We start from the raw sequence: 19,398 nt of genomic DNA, 5'->3' as shown, positions 1-19,398 counted from the left end.
GATCGCACTCCGCAGCCCAGGATCTCGATGCTACATGCCGTCCTACCGGGCAAAGAGATGTCGTAGCCAGAAAGTCCAGCCCCACCCCAGGAGCGGCGTCACCTCCTCAAGCTTCTCTGCCAGACCGAGAGGAGCCACCCCGCGAGTCTGCAGGCACAACAGAGGGTGAGGCAGGGGAAGACGACTGCATCTAACTCTGATCCCCCCTGACGCTCCGGCTTCCCCAGAGCCACAGCACGTAAGGGAGGACCAATCGTCTGCCTGACCCTACCTGTACAGTACCGTCCCTCTGAACTTGTTTAAAATCAAATTTACACATTCGCTTTAATAATTTTAAATGTGTTATCAGTTTAATATTGGATACATCCTCTGAGGACTATATATTAAATAGATTTTTGGAACAGGCGCTTGCTCCATCCACTCCACGCATTGACCTGGTATTGCAGTACCTCCAGGAATGGTGCACCTCCCCTCGGAGAGCATTGTGGTTATAAAAAATAGAGAAACTAATTTCTATAGCAAGGTTGATTTGTTGTATAGTTTCTTTTAATCGGAGCCTTAAATAATTTCTCTAGCGTGTTCTCTAGCTCCTCTGGTTTCTTAGGAGGGGGCATTTTAAAGCTTTATTCTCCCTGCATAGCCCCACCACCTGGTTCAAAGGTGACGGGTGCTAAAAGGATCAAAGTCTCCTTAAGAAGCTCTCAAGTTGTGGAACAGAGCGCTAGGCTCGGCATACAGTCCCTCAAACAAACAGACCACACGGTATACTTCAGTCAAGCAGCAAGTACACCACAAACACACACTGCAGCCACTCAGCCCAGGGGTCACGCAGTTGCTCCTCCTTCACCTGGAGAACCCCCTTGCAAAATTCTCCTGTTCTCTAGCGCTTCTGGTCACTTGAAGGCTGCTAGGCTCAGCACATGGTCCCTCAAACAGACCATGCTCTCAGGGGTGGCAGGCCACCCCCCCAATCTCTGTCCCCCACCTGCCTAAGACTCTGGGAGGGAGTTTGAGTTGGGGGAGGTGGTCTGGGGTGCAGGCCCTGGGACAAACCCGCCCTGCCCAGGGGCCACAGGGAGATGCTGGCAGCCACGTGGAGCAAGCAGGCAGGAAGCCGCTCAGCTCTGCTGCGCTGCCTGTGGTCGGTGGGTGGGGGCCTAACAGTGAGGTCGTGTATAGCGTCCCCCTTGGCTGGCGATAGCTGGAAGGGCGCCGTCTTCTGTTTACGGTCCAGCACGCTCAGTCGTATAGTGGTTTTCTTCGTTTTCTTAAGTGTTCGTGGGTTTTCTTTTTTTGATCTGTATAAGTACAATTGTGTATTTTAGTGCACACGCTGCTTTGCGCTTCATGCGCTATCCATGCTTCACGTGACTGAGTTTGCAGGTGATCGTCTTATGGACGTGGGTCGAGCGGATCTTGTTTTGGCTTCCCTCCATCAGTTTCAGAAAACTTCACAGTAAATATCACAGAGTCCTGACGAAAGGATAAATAGGAGGTTTTGAGAGAAGCGAAGGAAGATCTATCGATCTATCAATTAATTGAAATATTCTGTGAACTTGATGAGCAAGTGATTTCAAGTGATTTCAAACTATGTGCATCTATGATTTGTAGGCTATTAAAGCCTAGAATAGTTATTTTTTCTTGAATATAGGCTAGATTTTCTCACTCTCTCAATGCCTGCCCAAGGATTACCTTTCTCTCTCTTTCACGTATATAGCTTTTGGCAGTGTTTGTGTCTGCGGTATTTTCCTCGAAATTAATTAGCGGTCCTGGGTGAGACGGAAGATAGAGAAGCGAACACTGAGAGAGAGAGGGAGGGAGAGGTCAGCTTTTCTTACAGCATTTTTCTAGGCAATCTGCCCTAAGCATTTTATGCATGGAAAGTGGCAGGCACCAGTCTCCTCTACCTTGCCGCAGGGCAGAAGCCCTGAGCTCCCCCCGCCCCCGCCCCGAGTCTGGTAGGTGGAGAATGGTGGTGGTGGGGGTGAATGGGGAGCTCCAGGAGCCGCACTGTAACTGTAAAAGAGCCACATGCGGTTTAGCCACCCCGGATAGCGCTTGCACATTTTTTGTATCTGTTTTGCTTCCCTGTCGGCAGCCCTGCTGGTACGGCCCCTTTAATGTCCCTGCCCGCTTTGCCTCCCCTGGCACCTGGCTGCCAACGGGGGTGAGATGTGGGAGTGGCAAAGGGAGCAGCTGCCCTGATCGCAGCAGTTTAAAACAGGGCTGGTTCCAGGCACCAGCACTCTCTCAATGCCTGCCCAATGATTACATTCTCTCTCTTTCACCTGTATAGCTTGTTGTCACTTTACGCTCCAGGAAATAGTAACAGACCCCTAGAGACACAAAATATAGACCTAGGAAAGGAAGGAATTTCTTACAACTCCTGGAAAAAACACAGATCCTGGTTGCCTGGTGCTAACTCCTGTGGTGAAGGTACCACTCAACAAGGCAGACAGCTCCATAAGGCAGCTGGCAAAGAAGAGGATGTACCTCCCCGGCGGGCCAGTAAGGAGCTGGTGTACGTCTCGCATAGGCAGGGAGGCAGCAACATCCCTCGAAGGGGGTGATCTGTCTGATGCTGCTGCGATCACTTGCGCCTTCCATCTTTCGATGTGCCTGGAGGCTACGGTGAGGAACTTTGTGGCGAGTGCTGTGCGTGACATCATCAGGAAGCGAATCGCCGTGGCCCCTTCCAGCCAAGATGTCGCCAGGTACCCAGGGGAGCCGTATTTGGAAGAGACCTCAGCATCATCACTCTGAGAGCGAGAACCATGCTGGAGAGGACACTGGAGGATACCATCCGTGGGCAGTACATGGAATACCTGAGATGGAAGATGTTTTTCATCAAAGCAGAGTAGTAACTTTGGGGAACCAAGTTGCTTCTATTTGGAATAGCGTCTCCGTGGGGGAGTTACGCTGGAATAGGCACTATGCTTATAGCTATGATGCCAGTCAGATAAGGGTTTGGGGTGCTGTTTTCATTGAGAACATGCTTGGGGTCTAGTTATGTAGCTGGAAATTCTGGTCAGTCACCTCAACACCTGAGTGCTGGGCTAAGAGTCCATGAGGTGACAGGAGGGCTTGTTTTGGGAGGAGCTCTTTTATTAATGCCATTGTATGTTTAGATGGGCTCATCTACACCAGAAAAGCGACTCAGTTTAAAGGTGTGATTTATAAACCTCTGCAAAAGCAGGAGTGGCTGTTTCCATTCAGTCGATTAGGAAGAGATTTAAGATAAGAACATCTTATTTTGGTTTAAGTCTCCACACAGGGTGAGTGTGGTTTAAAAAAATAATTTTAAAGATAAAATTGATGCAACTTTCTCGTGTAGAGAAGGACTAAAGCCCATTTCCGACCGAAGGGTTTCACTGTTTGAGACATGACACCACTGTAACAGCCAGTGCCCTGCAGAAGGAAGAGACCTTTTGCCCAAACAAACAGGGACACGTTTCTAATCTTACCAAAAAAGCAAGGGGTCTTTCTCAGCTGCACAGGGGATGTAGCATCTCCCTCCTTCCTGGCTCATGCTGAAGACACAGAGCGAACTGTGTGGTATTCCACTCATCGCCCCTGCAGTATTTGTCAAGCCTGAAGCTCAGTCCAACAGATCAGCCCGTCTGGGTTTAAAAATGTGTTTGGTACCATTCGTAATAGGTTGGTTACCAAATTCTTATCCGGGGCAAACACAAGCCTCTGGTTCTTCCTGAAGCCTGTGCGGCATCTGGGCTCAATCCCTGGATATCATGAGGCACTTAAGGCTCACCCAAGAGGGGGCTGGTGACTGCAGGGAAAGAGGCCTTGCATAGAGTTCTGAGGCCTGTGCCCACCTCCGAAGTTTTGTCAATGGGCCCTAGAGGGAGCTGTGAGCCTTCTCCGAAGCTGGAGTGTCAGCCAAACTCACTCGGGAAAAGGCGAAAACAGGGTGGTTCTGGAAATTAAATACAAGTGTGGCTGCCTCCTCGATCAGGTTTTGTCTCCATGTAAATACCAAGCTGCTCCACACAAGATTAAAGATTCTCACCAAGTCCAAGGTTATTTGGTTCTTGTAGATCCCCTACGTGTTTCTGCAAAAGATTCAGAGCTTGGGGCCTGTTCGTCTTAATCCTCAGCTTCAAACTGATCTTGTACATGCCGCACCTGTGCGTGTGAGGTCTTGACGTGCCTGGAGCCGGTTGTTACTGGGGTTAGATGGGGGTGAGAGAACGGTTGCCAGCCTTTGCCTCAGTCAAGGCAGTGTTCAGTAGGGGCATTATTTATTGAACTCCATTTGTGTGTTTCGTGTACAGTGTGTAGAGAAAGTCACAGCTCAGATTCCAGAAGAAACACCCCTGGACTTGTCCTACAATACCTATTGTATTGGACATGCCTTGCCGCAGTTCAGATGCTTTATGTAAACCAGCTCCAGGCAGGGACTGGCAAAGCGTGCAGGTCGAATCACCCCCAGCCCCATTAGCTAGTAGCCCCAGCCTTCAGCACAAATAGCAGGAGACACAGCTAGTAGCCTCCCTCCTCTCTGGAAGGCCCCACCTCACCTCAAAGGCCGATTGCTCCACGCCACTTACCCCACTCAGCCAGCAGCAGAGCGGGAGGCACACAAGGTCTGGTTCTCCGGCTTGGGAGATTCTGTAAATAGTCAATGACACCACCACCACCACCACGGCAGCGCGCTGCACTCCTAGGTCCTGTGTTAATGGGAAGGGAGAATTATGCTGGAAACTGGGACGCAGCAAGTCAAAAAAGGAGAAAGCGTGAGAGAAAACTACTTACTGTCATTAACCACTGAAAGTCTCTGAGGTGGTAGGTCCCCAGCTGTCAACATCACAGGTCACCATATTCCAACTGGCACTATGAACCAGCCCAGCCTGGGAAGAGAGAAGGGGACTGGGACCTCAGCTGGGAGGCCGAGAACTGAATGGAATGTGGAGACTGAACAATGCGAATTATTTTTGTCCAAACAGGCTGTTGCTGGGACTGTTAGCATGAAGGATTTTGCAACCAGCGCTATGAAACAACAGCCAAATCCTCTCTCCTTCCCACTGCATTTTTGGGAGCAAGGGAAAATGGCAGGTGCAAAAACAAGAACGGGGGAAGGTGACATTTTAGTCTTTCCCCTAAACTAGATATTTTTAAAGGAACATATTCCGTTGCCCAGAACCAGGCAAACACCAGAGGTGGGTGATTTCTGGCCCTGTGTATGTGCTAAACCAAAACAGCACTACATTCAGCTACATATTTAACATGAAAAAAAAAATATATATATATTGTGCTCATAACAGGGCCCAGTTAATGGTGCTGGGAGAAGCTTTAACTTCTTGTTAAGTGGTGAATTAAAGTTCTAAGTCAGGGACCTTAACACTGCATTCCTGTCAACTTTTGGATTTCATACATGCGCACAGCACACAGATAGCGTCAAGAGTTTAGGATTAGCCAGCTTGGGAGAATTTTAATTAGGAATTCCTGCTGTTGTACTGCCGCCTGCCAATCCCGACGCTGCTTGTGTGCTCTGGTGCTGGATCGGGGGGGATTTGAATAAATCAGTTTAGGTCTCAGCTCTATAAAGGCCACTTCATTTTCCTCACATACCCATGCTCAGATATCTGAAATCAGACCAGTTCCTCCAACTTTCCAAGCGCAAACTGGGAGTTAACTCGTCTGCAGGAAGGCTACAGATTTTTTCTTAACAGCAGCTTTCTATTGACCTCAGGTTTACTGCATTACTGTGCACAGACCAGGTTCCTGCCCAAAGCCTTGTTTTCATTTGCTTCTTGGGGATCATTCCTTGTGAAGGTCAAAGTCCCAGAGCTAAGCCCTATTTTCTTCTTGTGCTACTGCCATTGGCCTGTATAAGTCCCTTTAGACTGTGAGCTCTTTAGGGCAGGGATGACATTTTCTGTTCAGGCATGTGGGTTTTGTTTTTTTTTTAATTGTTATTACTGCAAACAGCCTATACATCTGTGGTGTTATGTGGAATAATCAGTGGTATGATTACAAGTGCTTAGCACAGAGGTGCATCAGGAAGGTTACTATGCAGTCCAGGGGGGTTAAATGTAGGTTGTGATTTCCAGATGCTGTCAGTAAGATCACCATGCAGAGGTTGAGAACGACTGGAGGGTATTAGCACTCTTCATGACCCAGTGTCCAAGCAGTTATTGCATGGCCCTAGGGTGTGGCAACGCCAGCGTATTGTGCTGAGAAGGATGAAGTGAGTGTGTCAGGATTCACGTCTGCTTATTGCACAAGTGACAGTTTCAGTTTTACATCTCTGCCCTGTCCAGGCTAAGGTCGAAACCGTACTAATAAAAATCACCCTCTTCAGCTCTTGCCAGCGTGGCCTTTGGTTTCTCCATCGTGGAAGGCAAGAGGAGCTACAGACGATTGATGCTTTGAACCATTTCCACAAGCCTAGAAATGAGTGGAACCAAGTCAAGTGAAAATAATGGTAAAATTTTATTAGCATAATCATAGGGATTTTAAATGGAAAAAGCGGAGTTAGACATTTACAAGGAAAAACAAATGAAGTAACTGTCGACCCAGAGGGAAATCCCCCCAAGCTATTCGGGGCGTGATTTGATTGAGACCCACCTTGTCTGATAGCTCTTTGATTGCACTGCCAGAGTTCATCAGATGAGGAGATCATTGTAAACAGAGCACTGAGGCCTTTCAAGACAACATTATAGTAACCCTAACACAAAACCTTTCAAAGAAACGGGTGTATCTAGAGCTTAACTTGCCTCTGAATGGGCAGCTGCCCGGCCTCTGCATGCAGTCTTGTAGCTCCTCAGTGGTTGTGTACTGTACACACCTGCCTCCTGTGTCCAGTTTAAGCCTGAATAACCCATCTCAGCCTTCCAAAAGCACATTCTCGCCTAACCCCTCTCCCCAACCACTCCTTGGGACACGTCCCACTACCTGCAACAGTGCAGTAGTACAACTTGCTGGTCTGCACTTTAGCACCATCAGTATCTGTGAAGTATGCTTGCTAATCACCCAGGGCAGTCTTAACACATCCCTTTCCCCAGTTTGCTCTGTACAGCATTTCAAATGTTCCAGTCTAAACTGTACTTGAATTTAGGAAATTTAAAATGGGTATTTCTGACCCTCCTACTGGCAGCAGCCAGCTTGAGGGAAAGTAACATTTGGAGGCAGCAATGAGCATAGGACCCATCCCCAAACCAGTTTAAATCCCAATTGATCAGGAAACCTCTCAACATTTTGCTAAGGCAGTAATGGTCATGGAGACTACTAAACCATTATTAAAAGGGGATGAAACGGTTTTGCTCTGACACTGGGATACTGTAACAAGATTTTCCCCTTTTACAGCACCTTCCCTCCAAGGGTCTCAAAACCCTTCAGAAATATCCATGAATTAAGCCTCAACACCCCAGTGAGGTAGGTTAAGTATTATCCCCATTTTACAGATAAGGAAACGGAGGCACAGAAGGTTATAAACTCGCTCAGTATCACACAGAAATGCAGTGGCAGAGACACTCTCAGTCCTGTGCACTGGACACAGGACCGTTCTCCCAACCAGCGGGGTCAGAACAAGTGTCAGTTTCAGCAGGAAGCTCAGAAATCCCAATTTTAAGTAAAACTCATTTCAACTCCAAAATGACCATTTAGACAGTTTCTTGCCTTGGGAACTTCCCAAAAGCTGTGCTCTGCCCAGCTGGAGTAGCTTTTTGTTTTACCACTTGTTCCACAAAACGCTGCTTTCACAACCACAGACAGGCTCATTTGTATGGGAAACCAGTGAAAAACAGTTCCACTTATTCAAGGGGGGTAGTGAAGCATCGAGCTAAGGTTATTTAAAATAGTAAACTAGGATCCCTCTGTTAAAGTGAGGGTTTCTTACACAGTTAATCCCAGAACTCCCTATGCCTTTTCCATTTTGAACATTTTGTAGCCACCCCAATGTGCCATGCCTTAATAACCAAAGATCTAGAATCTTCTAGAGTCATATTTTAAAACCCTCTTCTCACTGAACCACTTTCACCATTAGTGTAGAACACTGTAGGGTTGTTTCTAACACAATCCTTTGTCCTTCTACATCACCTTCCTTCTCAAGATCTGAAAGTGCCTTTGACAAATATGAACTAAACCTCAAAATCCTACAAGGCGGGAATATTGCCCCATTTGGAAACTGAAGCCCAGAATGGGTAAGTGACTGGCCTAAGGTTACACAGCAAGTCTGTGGCAGAATCAAGCACAGATTCCAGATCTCCTGACTCCCAGCCCTTTTTTTCAACCCCAGGACCATCCTTCCCACCTAAGGGGAGAACTCCCCTTCCCGAGTTAACCCTCTGCTCTCATTTCTGATGGTTGAAGAGGAATAAAACTATGAAGGTGGACTTTGGGTTCTCCATCTCTGCATCATGTGGCACTGAATTAAGACTCACTTTTTGTTACCCTGGAAGTCGGGCTTTGGAGAAAGGCAGGTAAGTCAAATACAGCAGTTTACAGGTTACAAAATAAACTTTCCAGGTGATCTGAGATAATTAAAAGAGCTATTCACAGCTCACCTGCTTGTGCTAGCAAACAATACAAGTCACATTCCCTTCCCCTGCAAAATCCAGAGCCCTCCCAACCCCCAGTAAAAAGAAAATACTTCATGTTAATAGTTTGTTCGACCCAAGCATTGAGGTTACAGATGCAGTAACCAGCACAACTGGTACCCTGCCTAGAACAGCACAGTGTGAGATATAAAAGTAGCTTTCTTAAAATCACTTCAAAACCAATTTCTGTAGAAGAGGATTAAAAGTAAATTAGTTCTGAACTCAAACCTCAGTGTAGAAATCTACAGTTTTTATCAAAGCATACAGTATTCAGTTCCATAGCAAAACTCCAAGGGTCAGATACACCAGACCTCGGGGACTTGTTAGACCAGTAACAGTCAATATCAAAGGTTATTGCTCTAGAGAGTCTCAGTAGAACGTGTTTCTCAAGAGCAAGGAACAGGACAGTATCAAAGAAGAGGGACTGCCGGCCTGATTAGCAAAGAGCAGAGAAGAAGATGAACAAGGAATACGAAGTCTATAGCTTTACTTTGTCCTTGCTTTTTAAAAAAACCTAGAGAGGCTTTTCAGGCCCTTCCCTTAGTAAAATGCAGGCCAGACACACCGCATAAGCCACATTCGCTCAGAGGGGAGGGCTGGGCCCTCAAATTTCTCTGCATTTTCTTTTAAAATTAATTGGCGCCAGTCTCCTCCTCCTCTCCGAGGAGCAGCAGAATTAGGAGCATTTGCCCTACCCACTCCTGGGGAGTTGGGGGAGTCCAGCACAAAATGGGACACTCCATTCAGGAGGGGGAGAGAATCACAAGCTAGAAAAACAGAGTAGCCCCCTACTTCCCCTTTCTAAAAAATAAGTGGCATCAATTCCCTGCAGTGTTACTGAACTGGAAAGACTCCACTGCAGGGTCTTTACAGCTTCTGGGGCTGCTGCTGTAATCGTAGTAAATCCCGTGTGCCCCAGGACTCGACCGTGCACAGCCCGGGCAATGCAGAGGTCAGAGCATGGCCCTTGCTGTGCAGTAGCAGAGCTACTGCTTGGGTCACACAGCACTTAACTGCCCCAGCGAGAGAAATGTCACCAAAGCCAAGGATGTTTGGCTTGGAAGTGTCACATGTCGGCTCAGGGAGAGCTGACTCAAGGCTTTATCCAGCCCTCTCCTTGAGAAAGGCATCTCCTCGCTAGCGCTTCAGGCTCCTCTCGGCTGTCAACAATCATACAACACTTTAATGATGGGGCTCAGCATCTCCCCACTGAAACACAGCATGGGCATTTCCAGTTTAATGGTCCATCTCGTCTTTCTGGAGCAGCACTTAGCACCCCCCTTCCCCGTCTCCCCCCTCCCCCGGCAAGGTTTCTAAATCACAGTAATGCTCAGAGAGACTCGGCTGCCTAGTGAGGTGGCAGAAAGATGCTCCGTTCCCAGCTAGGATGCGTCTAGCAGAAGAGTTTGAGGAAGCAGTTCTGACAGTAGGGCTTGTCATTCTGTTCCTTGAAGGTTCCTTTGTTGAGCTGCTTGAGGCAGAAGGCACAGACAAAGTGTTCTGGGTGAAATTTCTTGGCCATGGCGGTGATGCAGCGTCCCGTGATGGGCTTCTGGCAGCCGGAACACAGCGAGCCGCGGCGTTCGTGATAATGCACCTCACAGTAGGGCTGCCCATCGTGCTCAAAGAAGCTGCCGTTGATGAACGGCGTGAAACATTCCTGCAGGAGGTGGAAGCAAAAGGGAACAGATTGATATGGCAAGCTGGGGACACAGGCAACTCCACAATCCATGCCTTCGCCTGCCATGCCCCTAGCTGCCTCCTGCAGGAAGTGGGCAGGGTGAATCTTCATCCAGCAGAAAGGGGCTGCAGAAGTACTGCTACAAAGATGATGGGTGCCCAGCAGACACAGGGTTACTGAGCATAAGCAGGCAGATGCAGCAACTGGGAGGGAAAATAAAGCCCTCAACTATACTTCATGTCCCTTTACTCCAGGCTGGCTTTATTAACACAAAGAAAATCCAAACCCAAGAGCCAAACTACTGAGAACACTTGGTAAGCAACACCAGAGCCTCTCCTGCTTCCAGTAAGCTGGGAGGGAAGAGAACACCCCCATCCACAGAGACAGCTGCCACCACAACAGCTTTTATAGCCCACCCACCCCAGCTCACCCAGGTGATAGGCAGGGAAGAATTCCTTATGCTCCAGGGCAGCAGGAGCACCTCTTACCTTGTCACAATGGGCTGGTTTTCATTTCTTGAGCTGTATCTGTCCTGCTTACGCTCATATCAGTGAAAAAGAAGGTGACGGCCAGTAGGGTTTTTTTAAGTTACCCATTTAGAATGCCAGATATTATGCATATTCCCTGGGACAGCACCCTCCTTCTTGACTCATCCCAAACTATACACATACAAAAGTCACTTCACCACTGAAATACAGTGGCAGGCAGAAGGACCCTGGGGGACAAGTCCATACCCTTACTAAAGCGATACTGGGTCTTTAATGTCTAGGAAGAGAAGCTGTTAGAGACCAGTTTTTTAAGAGGCACCCATCTCTCTATAATGGTTATCACTGTCTAAGCCCCACGCAGGTATTAATGGCTGTACCTTCACTACAGTCATGGGAAGTTAGGAGGAATTCCCCCCCCATTTTATAGGTGGGGAAACTGAGGTATAGAGCCATTAAGGGACTTGCCCAGGGTCACACGGGTCAGCAGCAAAGTCAAGAACAGAAGCCAGATGTCCTGAGTCCTAGTTTTGTACTTGAACGTCCAGCCCATCCTTCCTCCCTAGGGACACGCACACTACCACAAGTGCACGCATGGTTGGACATCTACTTAGTCACAGGCAGATGCAAACTGAGCCCTGCGTGCAGGCATCCAGCAGGGTGCAGCCACAGTAAGTGCATATCCAGGCATGTTCTCACACAGTGAACTGCAAGGAACTCCAGTTGCCTGCAGCATTGAAAGGCAGCAAGCTCCTGGGAGCCTGACGCTGAGACTACTAAGCCATCCACCTCCATTCGAAAACAAACACTGGGAATTGGCCTGACTTTAACAACAGAAAGACAGAATCTGCCCGAAAGTTGCTGCCCCCACTAACAGGCAGCAGCGTGAAGAATGCCCAGCAACATCTCCTGAGCAGAAGAGCCTGAAGCCAGGTCCAGGCAAGGATGAAGCTGGTCAGCTGCTCACAAGAGACTGCCAGAATTTCTATTCACAGGGTGCTGAGGCGGAGTGCTTCGAAAGCTTAGCTCACTATTACTAAGAAACCACTGGAAAAATTCTGTGCTTATCAGTGAACTGCTGCAGAAGCCCATAACTGTGGCTATGGGGCAGGGGGAGGGAATTAAGCCCCTAGAGAACTGAATGGAAACAGGCAGAGAAGCAAGAGGGTGCGTGGTCACTATCACACTATGTATTTTCTTGGGCTGGCTGTCCTGTGCTGGCACAGACCCCTTGTTCTGATCGAGGGAACCACCTAGGGGACTTGGGAGAGGGGTCAGGTGCCAGTGGGCAGCACAGGCTCTCTTACCCGACAGACAAAGCACTCAGGGTGCCATAGGGTATTCAAGGCAGAGATGTAATTTTCCAGGATGGCCCGGGCGCAGCCCCCACACTTCGGAGCGAACATGTCGAAGTAATCCTTGCGGCAATAAGCTTTGCCATTCTTCTCATGAAACCCTGCCAAGGACACAAGGGAAAAACAGAGCCAGACAGCATCAGCTTGTGACCTTCCTTCATGGGAATACCCAGCCAGACTCCATGGGGCAAACAGGGTGGCTGGGATCCCCAGTCACAGACCAGAGGTATCCCTTATTCTGCTATAGGAGGAGCACATGCTACATCTCCTGTAGTCTCCATGTGGAAATAGCAATCACTGTTAGCTCCCCATCCACTAAGTAACACCACAGTCCCTCTCTACCCCCACACCCCCCGTTTTCTACATCACTTGCTCTAGGACAGTAGTCCCCACACTTTTCAGGTCGTGCCCCCCCTTATCCCTGTCCGTGCCCCACTCCCCGAAGCTGCGGTTGGGGGCGGGGCCGTGACTCCTGGGGGCAGGGCCGGCTTTAGGCCGATTCAGCCGATTCGGCTGAATTGGGCCCCGCGCCAAGAGGGCCCCGCGCTGCAGCTCTCCACCCCGCCCCCAGCTCACTTCCCCGGCCCCTCCTCCCCTCCCCTGAACGCCCCGCCCCCTCCCCTGCTTCCCGTGAATCCTGAAAAGAAGCAGGGGCGGGCCAGCAGCACAAGGTAAGCTGGGGTGGTGGTGGGGCCGTGAGAAGGGCTCCGGGGAGCCGCGGCCCCGTTCCTGCAGGCCCCAGCGGCTCTGGCCCGGCCCGAGTCGGCTCCGGATCTCCCCCCCCCCCGCGGCGCGGCTCGGGTCTCTCTTCCCCCCGCCCGTCCCCCTCCGCGGCGCGGCTCAGGTCTCTCCCCCTGCTCTCCCTCCGCGGCGCGGCTCGGGTCTCTCCCCGCCCCCCCCCGCGGCGCGGCTCGATTCCTGGGGGCGGGGCTTGCTGCAAGCCCCGCCCCCAGGAATCGGGCCCCGCTCTTCCTAAAGCCGGCCCTGCCTGGGGGAAGGCGCGGATAGGCTAAGGTGGGTGAAGATGGGGCTGGAGACCTGGCTGGGAATGGAGTTGCAGCCGGGGCTGCAGTCGGGAGCTGGGCCACGACTCCTGTGGGGAGGCTCGGACTGGCTAAGGTGGGCGAGGATGGGGCTGAAGCCCGGGCCGGGAGTGGAGTTGCAGCCGGAGCTGCGGTCGGGTTCAAAGCTGCAGCAGGCCAAGTGCCAGAGGACAGGGCCACAGCTGGGAGCAGAGCGGGGCTGAGTGGCACTTCCTCTCCACCCCCTATGGGGGTAGACTGGGCGGTGACGCTCCCCCGAAACATGCCCCACAGTTTGGGGACCACTGCTCTATGGAAAGGACCCATCACAGCCCCTTATGTTGCCTCCATCCCCACCCCTTACTTGCTTCACCAGAGTGGCTTCTCTCTGCAAAAACTAATAGTACCTTCAGGTCCAAAGAAAGCGCCACACTGCGCACAAAAGAAGTGTTCTGGGTGCCATGTCCTGTCCAGGGCTGTCACCACTTTCTGTTTGGGAGAAACCGCAAACAGTGAGCGCTCAAACGCCAGTGCTGAGTGCAGCAAACATCAACTGTGCTTAAAGAGCTGAGCCAAACCCCCTCCTTGGGGATTCAATTCCCCCCACTTCCCTTTACCCTAACAAGGTCAGACACACCACTCCTTTCCTCTAGACCCCGGGGGAGAAGAGGACACAGTCCCGTGCAGTACTCTGAAACTCAGCAGGAATGCCTCCTACCATGGTATCCCACTGGGGAAAATCAGGAGATCCTTACTGCAGTGAAGATAGCTAGATCCTAATACTCAGTTAGTAGAGTTGCAATGGGGCAAATTTAGTTCAGTAGAACCTGCCCTTTCATTTCAGGACCCTACAGCAGATGGAGGGAGATAGCTGCACTGGGTCCAATTATTTCCCCTACAGCACTAGGGTGAAGGACGAATAGAGGTCCCAAAACTACAAGAGAAGAGTTATTGGGGTAGATGGATGTGCGCTTTTCTACTCGACAGTACAGCACCAGACCCCCGCGTGCATGGCCAAGAGAGACTCCTACTGACACGCGCTGGCTCAGGGACTCACGTCGAGGATGGGCCCGTTGCAGTAGTAGCAGCGAGGGGAGAAGAGATTATGATAGTCCTTCTCACAGTAGGGCTGACCATCACGTTCAAAAAAGTTGCGTGACCCAATTTCCTCCTGGCAGTAGGTGCAAACGAAGTGCTCTGGGTGCCAGGTTTTCCCCATGGCTGTGACGACCTGTAGGGAAGATGGAGCAGTTATGGGGGACGACTCTACTTCTTTGCTGTGGCAACTCACGTGACAACACACCAGGTAGAGTTTGGCACTAACTACACGTTCTACTACTCAAGGGAGCCCTGGACTGGGGTAGCATGAAAACTGAATTACCTATCATCTCAGGAGAGGGCAGTCCCTCAAGGGCAGGGTAGAGGTCACTGGAGGAGCTTACAGCGTACCTGGCCAGTAGATAAATAGAGTACTTCAGTTTCTTCAGCATCGCCAGTCCCTTCAGCCTCATGATACAGCCCTCCCAGTTACTCCTTGCTGTAGCCAAGGCTTAGCAACAAGATGCTGCCTTAGACTCATCTGTCCAGCAATTGGTTTCTTGCAGGCTCCACAAACACCTTTGGCAATGGTAGCTACTCCCAGTTTGTTCAGGTCAGACTGGAGGCTTCCCAACATACTGTCCAACTGGCTGACAGGTTTTGGGGGTGCAGACGGAGGGGAGCTGCCCCCCAGCTTTCCCCTGGGCCATGAACTGCAAAGAAAAAACCCAGAGACTGTAAGGCAAGCACTGTACAGCTCCTCAGGGATTTCTGCAGTCTCTGAACGTAAGAACAGCCATACTGGGTCAGACCAAAGGTCCATCTAGTCCAATATCCTGTCTTTCAACAGTGGCCAATGCCAGGTGCTTCAGAGGGAATAAATAGAACAGGTAATCATCAAAAGATCCAACCCTCTGCCCACAGCTCTTCAGCTGTCCTGTATATGGACAGACCAGGACTTGCTCTGGGGAGGCTAATGTGTCTGCAGAAGCCAGTGAGAACAGGAGCAGGTACAGAGATGCACCTTTGTTACAATGAGGCTGACACAAAAGTGTGGCTTACCCAGAGACCCCAGGAGCTAGAACAGCAGAGTGTTGAGGGGTGGAGATTTGGCTCTCCTCACCCTCCCAATAAAGCAGAGATTACTGGAAAAAAATGCTTCTGGGCTGCTGGTAGAGCCTCCACGGAGATCTTCCCTTTACCTCATAGGTTCCTGGCTGGCTTACAAAGGCAGAGACATGCCCTCTGAGTGGTCCCCAAACTGTCTCCCCTTCCCTGTCTCACGCAGTTGTTGCTGTCTCTCCGGTCTCTTCTCTCCTCTCCTTCACAGTCTCCTTCTCACCCTCCCACACCTTCTTGTCTCTTCTTTTCAGGGTATTTCCCCCCTTTTCCTTCTGCATCGTTTTTCTCTCTCTTCTGTGCCCTCTTGGGTAGCTCTGACTCCACACCCCAGCTTCACCAAAGGCTGCAATGGGAGCAGCGAGGGAAGGTGGGGAGCATTCAAGGAATCACCTCTTGCTTTACCTGCAGATGTGGCAGCTCAGCAGTAGTGTGTGCGTCTGCATGGGGAGGAGGTGCCAGGCCAGCAAACACTGCACAATACACGTGAGAGATTAACCGGGGGAGTGTGGAAAGGGGATAAGAAAGGTCTTTGGAAGCCCACTTTGGGAATCACCTTAATGAATACTTAACTTTGAACCCTGTTTTCCACTGGGAGGGGGGAACAGATACATTGTCTTTAGTAATAGAACCTCAAGAGGAAGTGGGGAGAAGAGAGAGGAAGTGTGCAGGACTTTGCTCTTTGTGGTCTCTTTGGATGCACAAGCAGCCAATCACAGATCCACAAGCAAAAGGTACCACAAAGCTGCTGCTAGATTGGAGGGTCTCAGACCTCTGCGCCATGCAGCTGTCATTACAGTGACTCCAAGCACCCCAGACCAGCATGCTGTTAGTCTGGAGTAAGCCATCAGACTGCTCCGGAAGAGCCCAAATATGCACTCACACCATGCACAGGCGGCTAGCTAGAACCTGCCCACTCCTGCATTCACTCAATGCCTGCCTGGCCTGATGCAGAAAGCCTCTCAATAGGTGGCTTGGAGACAGACAGCAGATCCAATTCATCCTTCCAAACATTTTCAGCCCTTTCTGGAGTGACTGTTGAGCTTCTCACTTGCTCTCTTTCCCTGTCTTCTCCTGGCTTGCTCTTAGTAGGGCCACCTTTCCTAGGAGTTCTCTCTCTGCTCTGCCTCTTTTTAACCATATCAGGAGAGTCATCTGTCCTGCTTTCATGCTCAATTTCAGCATCCTGCTTCTGTCCTTGTTCTGCTCCAAGACCCAACTAGCCTTTAGTATCTGGGAAGACATCCCACCCGTCCACAGCCACAATAGGAGGCTCACACGCTGACGGCAAGACATGGTCATTCTCAGAATATAGCTCTGGTATAAGCTCAGATAGCTCCAGAGCCCACAGCTGATCTAAAGCTGCTTCCATTTTTCCATCCTTCTGGGAAGGAAAGGCTGAATTATCCCTGAAAATGGCCTGCTCTGCTGATTCCTTGGGTGTCTGCCCCTTCACTCGGCTGGTTATGCTAGGGCTAGATACAGGAACAGTTGTGAGCTTGGTCTCAGTTCTGTGCTCTTTCTTTTCAGTGGCTTTTGCCTCATCAAGCCCCTGACTGTGGGCCTCTGCACTAGAAGGAACAGACAGAGATTCCGTCTTGGAGGATATCATGGCCTGCGACACCTCTCTAGGAGGATTTGACTTTTGGCTCAGCCTGACTGAGCTCAAAGAAAGCACATGATCCCCAAAAAGAGCAGAAATAGCAAAGTCCTCTGGAAGTGATTGACCCATCCGAGCCACAGAGCGGAGCTGTGGAGTGGTGGCAGAATGTCCTGGAATAGCTGCAACTGCAGCGCTGCTGCCTTCTTCTTCAATATGAAGGACTTCCAAGGTGGCAGGTGGCAGCAGGGCTGGTAGGTCCCTGCTGTGGCCTGTCCCATGGGGTTTTGACTGGGGCAGCAGAACTGTACGGGAAGGAGAGTCGATTGAGTCTGGATTTGTTGGGCTGGAAAGCAGCTCCAGGGAGGGTTCAGAAATCAGTGACAGAGTGGAAACAGCCTGTAAAAACGAGACAAGAAAAGAGGAACAGAGAGGGGGGAAGATAGAGACAGAGGTGAGGAAAGGAAAAGAACAAGGCACAACATGGCAGAACAATCAAAGCCTGCAAACCACAGAGCCCTCCTGACATGAAGCCATGAAGGTAGCCGGGATGGACAAGTGGGACCTCAGAGTGTGGAATGTGAACACACAGCTGTGCCCCTTCTCAAAGGAGGGTGCTGGGAATGAGGAAAGATCATGCAGCCATTCATTGAGTACTTTTTCTTAGGCTCTTCAAAGCCGCAGTTAATTCTTTCTCCTGTAAATGGGGCTGGTGTATCTGCCTCAAGGGCCCAGCCCATTAGACCAAGACTGATAGTCACATTAGCAACTTTCTCTGAATCAGACACTTGCATTTATTTGCATAGAAATTTACATACTTTTCGAAGAAAACAATGAAGCATGTAAGCCATAATATTTGCCTCCCTGATACAGTAGCCTCGGGGCACTCACGGCAAGAGGAGCACATGACTCAGGCTCTGGCCTGCTCAAATCACAAGGCTCTTCTCTGGGTCGAATACATGATGAATCAGAGGGAAGCATTCTAGGACTTCAGAGGCTGTCCTTCGGGAGCCCTGCATTAACTCTCTTCTTCCTCACCCATCCCACTTTTCTTGCCCCTTTTATATTTGGGTGAGAGAAGTGTACATTTTGTTCCAAAATATGCTCTGAAATGGTCAGGGGCAGGTACTCTGGTTTTAGTTCTCCATTGCTTATATTTTAAAGCTGATAGATCATGGCTCTGATCCTGTCCACTATGTCAGCTCCTACGTGACAAACAGGAATTCTTTCCATTTCTTTAAGGGAGTAGAAATTAGCGTAGCTTGTTATGACAGTAGGGTTACCATATTTTCAGTGTCCAAAAAGAGGACACTGCATGGGCCCCCGGCCCCACCCCAACTCCGCTCCCTTCCCCGCCCCTTCCCGGCCCCGCCACAACTCCGCTGCTTCCTGTGAACAATTGATTCGCGGGAAGCCTGAAGCAGGCACGCAGCAGGTAAGCTGGGGCTGGGGGCCCTGGCCTGGCCCCCAGCCCTGCACCGCTGGCCCCGGCCCTGCACCGCCAGCCCCTCCCTCCTTATTTTCCTGGACATGTCCGGCTTTTTGGGATTTCCTCCCGGACGGGGATTTGAGGCCCAAAAAGCCGGACATGTCCGGGAAAAGACGGACATGTCCGGGAAAATCCGGATTTATGGTAACCCTAGTTCTGTGCAATCCCAAACCAGCCCCTGTGGCCTACTAAATCTGCCACGCACCCAATGACTCCTGATCTGGGGAATTTATCCAGGTAAAAGGATCATTTTTTAAAATGAAGTTTATAGCCCATTTCCTTACAGAGTTAGCTTATAGCCACTTTGGGGGGGGGAGGGGGAAAAGTATCATAGCTGAGATCACTTGGTTTGTCTCTGATGATAAAAGGATTTCTCATTCTCCCTCTTACAACTTGTTGTCTGTGGTGTGTGTTTGCATCTGTGGTGTGCTTGCTGCTTGAGTGAAGTATATAGTGTGCTCTGTTTGATTAAGGGATCCTGTGCTGAGGCTTGCCGTATTCAAGTGCAGAGGTGGTTAAGGAGGCTTTGATGACCAAGGTCTTTAGCATCTATCAATCCTTTAACAGGGGGTGGGCTCCTCAGGAAGAACAAGGCTTTAAAAAGCCTGCTCCTAAAAGACCAGAGGAGCTAGAGAACAGGAGAGTTTTATGAGGGAATTCTCCAGGTGAAGGAGAAACAACTAGGTGACCTTTGGGGTGAGCCTGTTGTCTCTAGTGTATTTGTGGTGTGCTTACTACTTGATTGAAGTATATAGTGTGGTCTGTTTGAGGGACCTTGTGCTGAGGCTAGCAGCCTGCTATGCAAGTGGAGAGCTGCATAAGGAGGCTTTAATCCCCAAGCCCTTTACCACCCATCAACCCCTAACCAGTGGGTGGGGCTATTCAGGGAGAACAAGGCTTTAAAAAGCCCTCTCCTAAGGGATGAGAGAAGCTAGGGAACAGGAGTGGATAATGTGAGTTTTATGAGGCCGTTAACCAGGTGAAGGAGAAACTCTGTGACCCTTGGGGTGAGTTTGTTGTGTGTGGTGTAGTGTGGTTGCTGCTTGACTGAAAG

At 50.2% G+C, this 19,398-nt stretch overlaps 1 protein-coding gene and 1 pseudogene across 1 annotated transcript; one reads left to right on the top strand and one right to left on the bottom strand.

The window, feature by feature from the left end:
- The first annotated feature begins 318 nt into the window (after positions 1 to 318).
- On the top strand, positions 319 to 471 carry LOC135975883 (U2 spliceosomal RNA; annotated as a pseudogene).
- A 7,727-nt stretch (positions 472 to 8,198) lies between these two features.
- Positions 8,199 to 14,563, bottom strand: LOC135975738 (paxillin-like). Its single transcript, XM_065567841.1, has 5 exons — positions 14,548 to 14,563; positions 14,156 to 14,329; positions 13,506 to 13,587; positions 12,029 to 12,177; positions 8,199 to 10,215 (listed from the first exon to the last, which is right to left on the bottom strand). The coding sequence occupies exons 2-5, from the start codon at positions 14,315 to 14,317 to the stop codon at positions 9,949 to 9,951; spliced, it is 660 nt and encodes a 219-aa protein (XP_065423913.1). The 5' UTR covers positions 14,318 to 14,329; positions 14,548 to 14,563; the 3' UTR covers positions 8,199 to 9,948.
- Between the last annotated feature and the right edge of the window lie 4,835 nt (positions 14,564 to 19,398).

The sequence above is a fragment of the Chrysemys picta genome, chromosome 15 (assembly GCF_011386835.1).
Source record: "Chrysemys picta bellii isolate R12L10 chromosome 15, ASM1138683v2, whole genome shotgun sequence".
NCBI lineage: Eukaryota > Metazoa > Chordata > Testudines > Emydidae > Chrysemys > Chrysemys picta.
Note: the sequence above shows the minus strand (reverse complement) of the source record. Positions and strands in the feature narration are given on the sequence as shown.